General features: G+C 52.4%; 5 protein-coding genes across 5 annotated transcripts; 2 read left to right on the top strand and 3 right to left on the bottom strand.

Moving 5' to 3' along the window:
- Nucleotides 1–21: 21 nt before the first annotated feature.
- Nucleotides 22–4,905, top strand: KD926_007595 (TRAPPII-specific subunit TRS120; the record flags this gene model as incomplete). The annotated part of the gene is made up of 5 exons (XM_053100463.1): nt 22–139; nt 185–250; nt 426–599; nt 659–1,629; nt 1,684–4,905. The coding sequence occupies 5 exons, from the start codon at nt 22–24 to the stop codon at nt 4,903–4,905; spliced, it is 4,551 nt and encodes a 1,516-aa protein (XP_052955902.1).
- Nucleotides 4,906–5,444: 539 nt separating this feature from the next.
- KD926_007594 (SDR family oxidoreductase) lies at nt 5,445–6,609 on the bottom strand (the record flags this gene model as incomplete). The annotated part of the gene is made up of 2 exons (XM_053100462.1): nt 5,445–6,428; nt 6,493–6,609. The coding sequence occupies 2 exons, from the start codon at nt 6,607–6,609 to the stop codon at nt 5,445–5,447; spliced, it is 1,101 nt and encodes a 366-aa protein (XP_052955901.1).
- Nucleotides 6,610–6,858: 249 nt separating this feature from the next.
- KD926_007593 (Sec1 family protein) lies at nt 6,859–8,754 on the bottom strand (the record flags this gene model as incomplete). Its single annotated transcript, XM_053100461.1, has 3 exons — nt 6,859–7,497; nt 7,543–8,568; nt 8,635–8,754. The coding sequence occupies 3 exons, from the start codon at nt 8,752–8,754 to the stop codon at nt 6,859–6,861; spliced, it is 1,785 nt and encodes a 594-aa protein (XP_052955900.1).
- Nucleotides 8,755–9,125: 371 nt separating this feature from the next.
- Nucleotides 9,126–10,995, top strand: KD926_007592 (lysophospholipid acyltransferase; the record flags this gene model as incomplete). The annotated part of the gene is made up of 4 exons (XM_053100460.1): nt 9,126–9,147; nt 9,236–9,280; nt 9,345–10,463; nt 10,517–10,995. The coding sequence occupies 4 exons, from the start codon at nt 9,126–9,128 to the stop codon at nt 10,993–10,995; spliced, it is 1,665 nt and encodes a 554-aa protein (XP_052955899.1).
- Nucleotides 10,996–11,765: 770 nt separating this feature from the next.
- On the bottom strand, nt 11,766–13,969 carry KD926_007591 (putative serine-rich protein; the record flags this gene model as incomplete). Its single annotated transcript, XM_053100459.1, has 3 exons — nt 11,766–11,804; nt 11,867–12,063; nt 12,115–13,969. The coding sequence occupies 3 exons, from the start codon at nt 13,967–13,969 to the stop codon at nt 11,766–11,768; spliced, it is 2,091 nt and encodes a 696-aa protein (XP_052955898.1).
- Nucleotides 13,970–14,447: the final 478 nt, after the last annotated feature.

The following is a 14,447-nucleotide window of genomic DNA, read 5'->3' as shown; positions in this document are numbered from 1 at the left end:
AGACTTAATTTCTCACAGAAGATGGACCAAGAGAACGCTCCAAATACCACCCAACGTGGTCATCCTTATGTTGTTGACGCCGGAGATGGAGATGGCGGAGACTCGGCGATAGTTTATCGGGGCTTATCGCGCGGCTTACGTAAGGCGACACATGGACTGGTTAGTTAACTAACTAGTTAACTAGTTGACGGGTTCACTCACCAACAAGACGAAACGGACCGCTTCACCACCTTTTGCTCCCTGCAAGTCCGTCGACTTACTTGTACAGCCCGGGGGTTTTTTTTTTTTTTTTTTTTTTGGGGTATCCTCCATTTTCTCTGGGGTTCTCCGCTTTCCTTCCTCGCATGATTCCAGGACCTGGGACCCCCCCCCTGGAAGCAGTCCTGAGTAGTTCGCCGACTGTCTCCGCTCCGCAACCTGTGCAGATGACAGTATGGGTGTTGACCCTCTGTCCCCTATTGCGCCAGTGCGCCTTAGGGCGCTGCTGCTTCCGGTCGGAAAAATCAAGCGCTCGCGGTTCCTGAGCTTCGCCGCAAGGCTGCAAGCCGAAAATATCGTTCGTTTGGGAGATATTAGCCCGGATGCGCGGCCCAATCGAAGTAAGCCATGCACCTGGGAAAATGCCCATAACATTATACCCATACTGATCGTCGGGTAGACATGTTCTCTCCGTTAGCGTTTCCTACGGGCATGATTCTCTACGACCTTTCCTTCTCCGTGCCCCCAACGTCGCATCTCGAACTCTTTCCCTTCGAGGTCTTTCGCGAACCGCTCGTTGTCATTGCGATTGCCGACGGAGCAGAACTGGAGGGCGGGGAGGATGGCGAGAAGTTAGAGCAGGTCGCTGGACTGGACCAACTTCAGCAGGAGCTGGAGGTCGCTCGGGGAAGACACACAAGGGCCTTGGTACATCAACTCCTTGTCTTTGATCATAACGGCGTCGACAAGCTCTCGAATGGACCGGGTGACGTTTTATGGGTACCATGCCCCGAGGCATCCAAGGCAACTACGATGAAGACCGTCTTGTGCGATATCACTTCCTTGCTGCTGTCGGAGCTGGATGAGTTCGCCAAAACCATACAAAGCATACCTTCCATTGAATCTCCCAAAGCCTCGTCTTGGGGCCCACAACGAGGCCCAGATCTACGCCCACGTCCCACCGACAGGTTATTTCATCGCATGACCATGCCTGCGCACCTTCCCTCCAAACCCAACGGTACTACACCTGAAACTCCCGGCGCCAGCTCGAGCCAGAGCTCTCCTGCTCCTAGCGACTATGAGACGCCCACAACCTTTGATGAGATTACGCGATCTATCCAACTGTCCAATCGGTCGAGCGCGTTTGGGAAACCTCACTCCCTACCCTCATCGAAGGAACATAGTCGTGACCGGATGTCGGTGAGCAGCATGAGTGCTACCGACCGGACGAAAAACCGTATCAAAGGACGTACGGGTCTCGTGGTAGGGACACTCTTCCTTCAAGCTGGGAGATGGCCAGATGCTCTCAAGGAGCTCGTCGAGGCCGCATCGAATGCTCGAGCGAGCAGCGATTACGTTTGGCACGCCAAAGCCCTTGAATCTATTCTCTTGTGTCTATTAATGTTTGGTTGGGCAGGGATGGACTTTCAGGTATTCCTCTTCCCCTTCTATGCCATAAAAACTTATGAAATAATAATGAAATAGATCCCTCCAATCTGCTATCCAGTGGCCGACAAGTCCGCGAAATCGTCCTTCAACCTGGATTCGACTCCTGGGAACCGTGTGGTTTCTCTTCAGAATTTGTCCAATCTCTTACCGGATCTCTCGAATAATATAATGAACCTATATAACCGCGCAGCGAATATTACCGACGAACCTCTACCTCAACTTGTTTTCTCCGAAACCATGATCCGCTTAGCAAGGATCTTGGTGGCTGCGCGCATTCGGGACGGGGCCTTGGATGATAATGCTCTGAAGCATATTGTCACCAATGAGCCTCTCGTGCCCTTGCTCCGACCAGAACGTCCCCGTGGGCTGGTCATCCTGCGCAAATCTGAAATAGCCAATTTTTTGTTCCGTGCCTTGCCACTATCCCCGGGGTCCGACCTACCGGCAACAGACTCTATACCGATCATCATCGGTGTCGTCTCTGTTTTGAACACCCTGGACCTGCCACGGAAGAAGGCCTTCATTCTGAGAGAGCTGTTGTCCATCATGGTGCCAACGCTTGTCCAGGCCCGCAAAATTGGCGCGGCGGAAGTAGGTATTCATCCTGCCGCCGGCCTCGCTTCGCTGAGTGAGACAGCCTTTGATATCAACGCTCTTGATGTCGGTCCCGGGAATATGGAAGAAAGTGTGCGTTCTCTGCTTGCCTCCATAGGGGAGATCTACGGGGTGCAACCTTCTTCTTTTTATGAATGGGAAAGCACTCGCTCTTCAACCCTTGGCCAAGAGGTTCCTGAATATGATTCAGTCGCCTCCATTGTTGAGCGTTCCTTTAGGCACACTGTTCTGGACAAATATGGTGACCTCAATTTGAAAGTCGATGTCCTGAGAGCCTGCATCAATTCGTGTGAAGCTCTGCCGGATTTCGGCGGTGTCCTCCGCTTCACGGTGGAACTCCTTCAAACCATCCGTGGTGATCTCATGCTTACCGAATCACAATATACTCCCCCTTACTTGCCTTATGATGAACAGGTTCGCCTTCTCAACAACATTAAGCGCACAGTTGGCGCAGCCACCAAGCTGGGCGCGTCGGGTCTTGAGGCGGAATATTGGGACGATTTTTTGGTCCGTGGAATTCAAATGCTACCGCTACCCGATCCCAAGAAACCAGTTCGCCGCTCCAGGCCAGAACTTGATGCGGTCACCGTTGAGAAACCCAAAGATCCGTTCCTGTACAACCCCTTCTCCAAGGCAAACAACAAGGCTTCGGAGCTTCTGATCGTAGCTGGAGAACACGCTGCATTCCAAGTCACGCTTCAAAACCCTTATGAGTTTGAGATCGAGATCGAAAGACTCCGGCTTGATGGCCAAGGCGTACCATTTGATGCTGTGGCCGAATGGATCATTCTACCGCCCCTCTGTTTGCAGCAGGTGACCATCTATGGAATGGCTCACGAGGAGGGCAAAGTAAACATCACCGGCTGCCTTGTCAAGGTTCGACATTGTAGAGAACGAAAGTTTCCCATCTTCCAGAATTGGTGGAGACCAGAGGCTGAACAGAAATTCAAACGAACTGGATTATTGGCCAAGAAGCCCTCCATGGACCGTCCTCTCTCCTGGAGCTCGACGACTTCGAAAGATGGGAAACCACTTCCGAAGAAGGGGCCTGAAACATCGTCTTGCGAGGTCAAAGTGATCGGCCAACAGCCCTCTTTGGTCATTGAATCGCTTTCACTATCGCAATCGGCGGTGATGGTTTTGGAGGGCGAGCTCGGATCCTTCCAGATCACACTACGGAACACGTCACCATGTTCTCTTGACTTCATCCTTTTTACATTCCAAGACTCCACGACGAGGCAGATCCAGTCCGCCTTGAGCAATAAAGACCTCCTGCCGGTCGAAGTGTATGAGCTCGAGCTCAAGTTGTCAAAGCCAGCTTTGCAATGGCGCCGAGAAGGCGTAAACCCAGCTGATCACACCATACCTGCAGGCCAAAGCGCCACGTTCACTATTGATATCATTGGGAAAGCCGGTCTACAAGACACCACGGTGCAGATTGATTACTCCTGCGTCGGACCTTCCGACCTTCAGTCACTTCCGGACGTCTTCTACACTCGACAGTTATTTGTGCCGCTTACAGTTACAGTAAATGCCAGCGTAGAAGTCGCCCGTTGTGACATACTACCCTTCAGTGCTGATTTTGCGTGGTGGAATAGCCAAGGCGTGGACCCGAAAACAGAGGGTTTTGCTCAGCCTTTGCCTCCGACCGACGACAATTTCTTCTCTCCGGTGCTCTCTCATCTCGTCCAAGGTGCCTATGGTCCTGAACACTGCATCATGCTTCTCGACCTCCGCAACGCTTGGCCGAATCCCCTGTCGGTGACGCTCGATGTGAGCGAGCATCCCCTGACAGATGAATCTGACACCAAGGATGACCAGTATTCTGTCTTTGGGGAGCTGCAGCCCGGCCAGCTGTCGCGGTTTGTATTTGTCCTCCCTCGTGTTCACCTCGAGAATCCGCATGCGTCGATACCACTTCTTAACACGGGAGTCAAGAGACAATTTGTTGTCAGTGCCAACAAACTTACATTCGAGGGCGAAGCAACGTCACGCGAGGCATTCTGGTATCGAGAAGAGCTGCTCAAGAGAGTTAGCGGATCCTGGAAAGAAAGCCCGGTCGGGCGTCAGGGAACAATTGATCTGAGAAACCTGCGCTTCAGCACACGAATGGTGGACGCGTTCCGGCTCGACGACGTCGATGTGACCTTTTTGTTGCGCCCCTCTTTCGCGGACACATCCGCCAGCGTCACCCAGACTGGACGGTCGAAATATCTGGTCCAGACCGATGAAATGATGAATCTCACCGTCACTGTCCGCAACCGCTCCTCGCGGTCCATTCACCCTCTCCTGCGACTTCAACCGAGTCTTCGCCACCAACCCAGCAATATTGCGCTGGATCTGTCACGACGTCTCGCATGGACCGGTATGTTGCAGCAGGTCTTGCCTGTCATCCACAGCGGTGAGAGTACGTCTGCCACGATCGGAGTGACTGTCCTCTGCAGGGGCGAGTACGAACTCGGAGCCACCGTGGAGGAAGTCCGTCTCCTAAAATCCTCCACGAACCGACACTCTCTGCTCCCAGTCCCACACACCTTCCATGAGGACGACCTGGCGATCAAAGATACATTCGGAGCCGATGTGGCTAAGAAACGACGCATTTGGCATGCCAAGGAGATGTGCATCATGGATGCGCACGCGTGAGTTCAACGAAAGGGCTCACGCTTTAGTTGACGACGGAACCGGCACTCTTTTGTGCCAGCTTTGTTCGACTACGATAGTCGTGGCGACGAGGATTTTATGATTCTCATGAATGTTATGATGTTCTTGTGAGGTACGGGGTAAACGTTGGCGGTCATTCTAAGCAAGCTTTTTACGATGCAGTCGTCTAGAGGGGTTGTAAATAAGCCGAGTTCAAAGATATTTGTTTCGCAATATATAGATAGAACTATTTGATCGGATCTGGTGGTTTGTATATACCCTCGGGACGTCAATGAAATATCTAATCTCACTTAATTTCAGTCAGCGTCGTATACAAACCCTAAGCTTCTTCATATTCTTTAGATCCTCTGGATCGACGCGGGAAGTGTGTACGGCACAGGCACTGTTTTGCAAGCACTGCACAGATGCTGATGCCATTCTAAGAGCATCTGACCCGGCTAAGAAACGCCGAGGCGAGGAAATCTCTGTGTTGAGGATGAATGACTTGTTTCTCGAAAGACAGCCGGCAACCAATCGTCAGTTCAGGTGGCCGTCTCCCCGTCTTCTCTTTCATGGACATGAGGCCCCGAAGACCTGTCCTTCGCAGGCGAAGGGCCTGGCTGCTCTCCCTGCGGAAAACTGAGGTATTTCCAGTCTTCGATCTCTTCGATGATACATTTTAGCCGATCCCGGATGCTCTCGACGGCGTACGTTCCCAGGATAAGGCGCAGCGGAGGATAGGAACAATGGCCCAGCTGCCAGACTAGATTGGCCGCTTTGACAGCACTGGCGGGCTGTTTATCGCCGAGCCACATCAGCATGCGTTTCGCATGCGCCGCAGGGGAAGTCGCTGTGTTGTACGGCTCGCTCGGCGGCTTGACGAGGAAGTGGCCGTACAATGGCAGTGGCGACGCGAGGTCGACATTGGGATTACTGGCCGTCAGCGCCGCAATGGGGTCGTCCGCCGACACGAGGTCCCCCACGTCGTCGCGGCGCATGTGGCCCGGTTCCACAAGCGTCGTCTTAATGTTGAAGCTGTCCACTTCGTAAAGCATGCTCTCCATGAGCCCCTCGACCGCGTACTTTGAGGCGCAGTACGGGCCTAGCCCCGGTACTCCCAGGGCGCCCGAGGTCGAGCTGAAGATCAGATAGCGACCGGCCCGTCGCTCGCGGAAGTGCGGCAAGGATAGCTGAATTATGTTCAGCGTGCCGGTGAAATTCGTCTCAAATTGGTCGCGGATGTCGTACTCGTCCTGGTCTTCGCATGCGCCGATCACTCCGTATCCGGCGCAGTTCGCGATGATGTCAATGCGACCAAACCGCTCGATGGTGCGCTCAATGACGCGCCGCACCGTCTCGCGGGCGCGCACATCACATAGGAGACCTAGGCAGTTTTCATGCTCCTCCAGCTTCTTCATGCGCTCGGGGCTATCCTCGAAGGTGCGCCCAACCGCCGCAACTAAATCATCCCGGGACAAAGCGGTCTTGACTAGCGAGCGACCCATGTGACCGGTCGCGCCGAAGATCTATCCGAAAGAGAGTATCGAGTCAGGAGCCCGTCTTCAGGGACTGGGGATGGAGTCATCATACCAACCACACGAGCGGCTTTGGCGGATTTTGAGGACCTGGGGGGTCAGTGGTCGAAGGAAGACGGAGCTTTGGCTCTCGCGCCCCAGGGCCCGAAGGCGACGAGGCGTTGGGCTCCATCACTTGCTGAGGTATAGCTGCTGCAGGTGCAAGACCGATGGATCCGGAGTTGAGGTTGACCGAGGAATCTCCGCACTGGGAGAATCCGGGGTCTCACCGCCGTGGATTATATAATTCTGAGAATAACTAGCCAGTCATACGATTTTCGACTCCGTTACATTTGTGACAAGTGACGACATCTAGACGGTGCCATTGCGGCATTGCATATTATAGAAGCTGAAAATACTAGGTATTGAACTACTCAGATCTTCACCGGTCCACCTCCCTCCGAAGCCGTCCAGCGGCCGTCGAGGGACCAGGCTCCGGCCATCCGCTCACAGCGTCGTCGACTTCCTCCAGGAAACTCGTGCTGTTGTGGATGGTCGTACCTCCGAGGACTACTCGCACTCCTGGCGAGCTGGCGTTGACCTGGGCTACCATCTTGGCCTCCTCGTACGTCGCTCCGCCAACCATAAATATAATGATATCCTGGGGCTTGTCACGGATGTGGCCTCCGCCCTCGAGGAAAGGATACTGCAGCTCTTTCAATCTACCCTTGATGAGATTTTGTAGCGTCGCCTCCAGTCGGGGGGAGTGTTGCGTGTAGACATTCTCGACTCCCTTGAGTCCCTTGAAACGATCCCGAGCCCCGGAAAAGAAAGAAGTCGATTCAAATAGATCCGAGAAGCCGCCGGCGACCGGGGGTGCTTGTAGGGAGTGGTGATAAGCAAGCAGCTTCGGGATTATGTTCACCTTGTAGGAAGGAACGTTGCCCGCCGTGATCATCAAGTCTAGCAGGACAGGGAGGGCATTGTTCGGTTGTTTCTCGTACCGGATGGCGTACAGAGCCACCAAGCGCAATTTGTTCTCGGCGGGAACGTTGGGAAGTTGGATGATCCGTTGTAGGTTCTACCAGGGTGAGTCAAGCTCTCTGAGGCTTTGAGGCAGACTTACCTTCAGATCATTGGCGTGGTTCTCATTGCAAGCCAGGCTCTGCTCCAACTCGCTCGCGTCCAGCAGATCCTCCTCACCGACTCGCCGACTGAGCTCCCCAACAAGCGTGACGTGTTTGCTCACGTTGCCCGAGAGCTTGCGGAATTCGGGATAATCCTCCACAAAGCGCTTCATATCCGCAATCGACTCGATGTTCATGGTGTTCTGGGTCTTCACCTGGTACTGTTCGACATACTCTTTAATGTTTTGGCCCAGATCACCAAAGTTCTGGTACATGTTTTTCTTGAAAAACGGGTCTTGATCCTGTGAAAGAACGATTTCCCGCAGCTCGGGCCGGATCTCTGGCACATCCCGCAAGTCCACCCGCCCGTTGTGAATACCCATTAATTCATGAACCATGGCTTGGTACGTCCACTGGGTAAGTAACGGCGTGATGGGGTCATCCCGACGGTCGAGAATCAGCAAAATCGGCGGCGTATCTGTCTTGCGAAAATTGAATAGTTGTTCTTCTTGGGTCAGTTGATAGCGGACCTCGGTCGCTAATTTCTTGGCTAGAAGACTGTTTTTCTCAAAGCGAATCAGTGGATTCTTTTTAAGAGATAACAGCATGGCAATCACCCCGTCTGTGGCTCGTTGCAGTGCATCTGCATTCCACAGATCTGGCGAGTGGCTCCACAGTCGCTGCTGCGGGAAACCCAGGTTGAAAGAACACAGGTCCGGATTAATGACGAGGAAATCGGCGAAATGCTCTTGAACAACGCGAACAACCTCGTGGCTGTCTGCTTCTGCTAGTCGTTCTAGCGAGGATTTGCGGATGATGTTACTGAGGTAGATGTAGTATTCGCCGTACTTTGGCTCGCGCAGTTCATCGATGAGGAATTGGATGGAGGTCGGAGATGGTCGTACAAAGCAGAGACATCGTAGATGTCGCATTCGCTCTCGCGCTGCATTGTCCAGGCGATCGATCAAATACACGTCATGGTTCAGGAGGGCAGACTGGGTGATGGCCGTCGATACAATCGGCACCTATTCAAAGCGCAGGTTAGCCAATTGGGATCTTTCCGCTGAGATGTTGGAAATGCGGTCTCCCACTGTCTCACTGTCCAGAAGCAAGATCTTCATCTTGGTCGACGATGCAGTACCCGACGAGGAGGGATCCCCCGCGGTGACCATCTTGGAGATGTACCCCGAAACCGCCGCGACGACGTCCATTGTGCAGGTTGAACAGCGCCAGCAAGGCGCGGGGAAAGACTGGCACGAGTTATCGAGGAGCACGAATAAAGGAAAAGGGGGGGGGTTAAGGGGAGCAGTGGAGGAAAGGTGGGCGGAAATGGAGACCGATGGAGAGAGACGAGGAACAAGAATCGGGACGCCAAGCAACGATGACATGTGATGCTTGCGACTTGTTGAGAAATCGCAGATCGCCGCCTTTTTTTTCTTTTTTCTTCTTGTCTTCCACCCCTCGTCCGTGTCCTCGTCCTCATGTCTTCCAGGACGAGACCTTGACCTTCTTTCTATATATCGGTCCTAGCTTTTCTCCTTTTGCTCTCTCTCAACACCCCGCCCTCGGCTGCACGCCCAGCATGCTGCCATACATTAACCTCCGTGAGTCCCAACAAGCTTCTACAAGCTTCCGAATAGCTATCTTTTGTCTGTCACTCACTTTTACTGACACGAAACCCTGTCTGTACAGTCTTCGACTATCCTGCGGCCCTCACTGGAGCCTCCGTGGATGAGTGTATGCGCTTCCACCCTATTCCTCTCGCCGTGACCTCGGACTGATAGTTTCATTCCGGCAACAGTGAAGCTCATCGCCTCCTTCCTGCTCTCTTACCCGTTGGCAGGACTGCTGAAGAGAATTCCCGACTCCCAGCCCTGGAAGAAAAATGCGTTCATTATTGCGGTGTCGTTGTTCTATCTGGTGGGCTTGTTTGACCTCTGGGATGGTCTCCGAACGCTGTCGTACAGCGCGGCCGGTGTTTATGCCATTACCTACTACATTGACGGGTCGCTGATGCCCTGGATCGGTTTCATTTTCTTGATGGGTCATATGTCCATCAGCCATATTTACCGACAAATCCTGGACGACGGGCAGGTGGTTGACATCACGGGTGCTCAAATGGTACTTGTCATGAAGCTTACCTCGTTTTGCTGGAACGTTCATGATGGTCGGCTACCTCAGGACCAACTTTCAGATCCCCAGAAATACGCCGCCATTACAAAATTCCCCAGTGTCTTGGACTATCTGGGATACGTCTTGTTCTTCCCCTCCCTCTTCGGCGGCCCCTCGTTCGAGTACGTCGACTATCGCCGGTGGATTGACACCACTCTGTTCGATGTGCCGCCCGGTACAGATCCGTCCAAAGTGCCTCCGACTCGGAAGAAGCGCAAGATTCCGCGCAGTGGCACTCCTGCGACCAAGAAAGCTCTGATGGGCTTAGGGTGGATCTTGGTTTTCCTGCAACTGGGCTCCGTATATAACCAGGAAGTGGTTCTTGGGCGGCAGTTCTTGGAGTACAACTTCATCCGGCGGGTCTGGACTCTGCACATGTTGGGTTTTACGGCCCGACTCAAGTACTATGGAGTGTGGTCCCTAACGGAGGGGGCCTGTATCCTGTCGGGGATGGGATACAACGGCTTCGACCCAAGGACTGGCAAAGTCTTCTGGAATCGGTTGGAGAACATCGACCCATGGGCCCTTGAAACCGCTCAAAATTCGCATGGCTATCTGGGTAGCTGGAATAAGAACACCAACCACTGGCTTCGAAACTATGTCTATCTGCGAGTGACGCCGAAGGGTAAAAAGCCAGGCTTCCGTGCTAGCCTGGCCACCTTTGCGACTAGCGCCTTTTGGCATGGGTTCTATCCCGGGTACTACCTGACCTTTGTTTTGGGATCATTTATACAAACTGGAGCCAAGAGTATGCCCCCCTCCCTTTGCCCCATATCGAACGGACTACTGACCTCCTGCCAGACTTCCGCCGCTATGTTCGACCCTTTTTCCTCTCTCCAGATGGTCAAAAGCCAGGTCCCTATAAGCGATACTACGATATTCTGAGCTGGCTGGTGACGCAGATCACGCTTTCATTCACCGTGATGCCCTTTATCTTCCTATCCTTCAAGACCTCCATCGATGTCTGGCGGAGTGTGTATTTCTACGGAATCATCGGCAACGTCGCATTGTTGGCATTCTTCGCTAGTCCCGCCAAGGGCTATCTCATCCGAAAGCTGAAAGTCCGTAATAAGCCTCAGATGACGCGCACAGAAAGCACAGAAAGCATGCATCAGCCCACCTTAGGGCTCCCAAGCGATGCGATACAAGAAATCGACGATGCTGTCCAAGAGATTCGGTCTGAGATCGAAGCCAGACGGCGGCGTGGAAGCACTGTCAACATGCCTATTGGCGAGGAGCTGAAGGCTGCAGTGGAAAGTAAGATTGGTCGAAAGTTTTAAGAGGGGGGATTGGGCACGCCTGAGGAAGAACAGATGGAAGATTAAGGGAGAGTGTTAGACTGTTGATCGGCTAGTGTTTTCTGGCATTAGGTCTGTCGGTTTAATACTTGCCAATATTGTTGTTCAGAAACCTGGAGGGTCCCGAAGACAAGGCGAGTTTCACTCAGTTCACCTTCCTTGAAGCACTTTATATATATAGCTGCTCAATACTCATCACTAGAAAGAATTCTGCAAGTCGAAGCCAAAAAATAAAAAATAAAAAATAAAAAAGCAGGTATATGTATTTTGTATGTATAATGTTTCTGGTACAAGATGGTCCAGATAATGGTTTAATAAATACAACAGGAAAAGGAAATTGACAAAAAGGAAATAAAAAGACAATAATAATAATGGCATATATCCATGAAGTGTCGTAGACCTTGATGGACCAATTGTTTCCCCCAAAGGTTGGGAATAGTCCACATTGAAAAACATCGCGATCAATTAGTGGGATCAATTGTAATCAAGGCCAATAACAAAAGAAAAATAAAGGGACAAACAAAACATTATACACATTATGTCGTATCGTCGTGTCGAGTGGTTCTGAAATAATATAACAAGTAATCAAAGAAGTGAGGAAGGGGGGAAATAATAAATCAAGGTATCAAGAGGCGCAGCACGAAAGATAGGGTATAGGCGAAGCGAGCAGAAAAAGAAAACAAAACAGGAGTTGCCTGCGGGGGGGTAATTTGAAAAACCCTTCAGTCTGATCGACTGGCGGATATTCAATCCTAAAATCCCACCTTTGTGCCGACAACGGCCAGTACAACCTGCAAGGGGTCAGTCAAGGCCAGAATCTAGGTTTTAGACTAGTAAAAAGGGTGAAACTCACGATGACGATGATGATCACCAGGCCCACGGGATTCATCCATCGGTTTAGGTTCCTCCACCATCGCGCATTTTCATGTCGTCTGCGCTCAATATCAAGAAGTCGCATTCGAAGGGCTACTTCGAGCTCCGGTTCACCTTGCTCCTCCTCTGTCATCTCCGGTTTGGGCGGCAAGGGGAGAAAAGCCGCGATAAGCCAAGCTTTAAACTGAGTCAGTCATGAGGAATTTTGGCATCATTCAAGCAACATACCAAACGGGAAAACAAATCCCAGACAGAAGGACCAAACTTGAATGTTCCTTCGGCCAAATAGCGGTTCTGTCCTGGAATCCAAGGAAGGAGCGCCCCAGGCACCACCTCGTTGACGAACGGTGCGTCTATCAGGAAACAAGTGAGGAGACCAGCTATGCCGTAACTGTTGCCGAGAGCTCCCGGGCCGCTCATCCTCTGGGTTCCGAAGCCAATGACTCCTGGGATCACGCGGGTCGGGTCCCCACTGCACGCTCTGGCGAGTCTCGTTGGTGCGAGTTCTTTGCCGATTGACAGCGGCAGACATTCGTTCGAACGTGGTGAGCTTGGATCGTGCCGAGGATGGGCGAGCGCCGTCCGCTAGAGATAGAGAGGAGTTGACATTCTGGCCGCCATCATGACCATAGTACATCCGGGCCCAAGTGGGGAGGATGTTAAAAGAAGTGGGTGGTCGCGTAGTGCTCCGAAAGCTACTTTGCCTTGATTCCGAGGAAAGACTATGGTGGAATCGTGAGTGCTTGGCGCGGGCCGGGAGGTTGGTGACATTGTCCATATGCTCGTCATTGTCCACATCATTTACGAGCCATAGCGAAGATGACGTGGGTTTTTGGCGTACAACAGCTGCTGAGGGTCTGGATGGCTCCTGTGCAATTTCCAGTTCGTCTGCTGGTGTAGGGGACCTTGAGTCATACTCAGCGGACCATCGGGACGTAACAGTTGAGAGATGGGATTTGAAGTGGCCAGATGAATGATCTGCCGTAGTAGGTTCCTGCTGGTTCTGATCTGGCAAGTCGGAAATGTTGGTCACATCAACCCTTGAGCTTGAAGACGAGGGCTCGCGAATGGTGGGATACTGGACAAAGATCCCACTGTCCGCAATCCCTTGGATATCAGAAGGCGGGTCACTCCGAGATGAAGTAGCGGATCGAGAATGACTCCTCTCGCGAAGGCGAGCTGAGGATGAACGCACGGACGGCACATACGGATGAGCCGGGTTAGATCGGAAGGAATGGGATCGCGAGCTTGACTGCTCCGAAGAAGAGCCATGCGCCCACGGGGCAGCCCCCGCATATCGAATCACGGTTCCCAACGAGTTGAGCGATGATAGCGAGTTGGAGCGCGAGCCAGAGTCGGGATTTGAGGAAGCACCAAGAGGAATGAAGTTTAGACTCGAGCTATCAAGCGCAACGAAGTTGGGGCTGGAGGGCGGTCCGATGGGAACAACGTTCGGACTGGAGTTACTCGAAGTTGCATTTTCCGGTTGGGATGTCTGTCGGGAGGAGAGATCGGAGGCAACAGTTTTAATGGTCGGGACTGCGGCAGGTCTCGCGATCGGCTCCTCGTCTGAGTACGCGGTGATGGATCCCTCATCGAAACGGCGATCGATCGATTTGTGCTGTTCCGGAAGGTTCGGCTCTGGGAAAGACGATTTACTAGAGCTGGGATCATCTTCCCATACCTGTGACGGGGTATTCGTGGCGTCAAAGGTCGAGTTCGCGGCGTCAAAGGTTGAGGACAAGTCCCATGGATCGCCAATGGATTGATCAATCAGACTGCTGTCGCCAACATGGCTAATGTCTGTAGACAGAGTGCCGGTAGATTCGTGGGGCGCCTCGTCAACATGGAATCTAGAATCCGGAATAAATTCGTGTCCCTTCCCTGGTCGTGGCAATAGAATGTGCTCCGGTTTGGTCGGATACGGTGTGGCGGTATAGATATCGTCTTCGTCCGATGTATTTGGGCCAGAAACAACGCGCAGAGATTCGGGTGGTGACGTCTCATTCGTCTGGGAAGGCGTTCGCTCATGGAGAGCCCTCCGCCCGGGAGACGAGCTGGCTGACGGTTCGAATGAGCGCATGATGTTCGAATGAAAACTAGTTCATGGTAAATCAACCCGACGACAGAAATATTAGGCAAGGTGGGGATTGAAATGGCCTCAACAGAGGTTGTTCGGGGGTTAAAAAAGAAAGAGAAAAAATAAATTGGCCCGAGATTAGGTAGAATCGAAACTAGAAGTGATAAACGATCATCGATCAATGGCGGCCTGGGCCAGAGTGGTGGGGAAGGCCAAAGTAGTGGGAAAGAGAGAAGAAGAATCAAAACAGAGAACCGGAAGAAGTATAGTCTATGAAGAAAACGATCAACAGCTTTTGTTGTGGTTGTTTTGTTGCCGTGGTCGATAATTCTTGTGATGCAATGAGGAATGCCTCGACACAAACGATGTCAAATGAGCGACAACAACGGTAAATGAGCGTGGATCCGACGGCAGAATAATCGTGAATACTCCGGCTATTTGGGTCAACGAGTCATGCCAACCGACGAACGAGAACTGGAAA

Source organism: Aspergillus affinis, assembly GCF_023601865.1.
Source record: "Aspergillus affinis strain CMG 70 chromosome Unknown NODE_45_length_233477_cov_87_579804, whole genome shotgun sequence".
NCBI lineage: Eukaryota > Fungi > Ascomycota > Eurotiomycetes > Eurotiales > Aspergillaceae > Aspergillus > Aspergillus affinis.
This window is presented reverse-complemented; position numbering and strand designations above follow the sequence as displayed.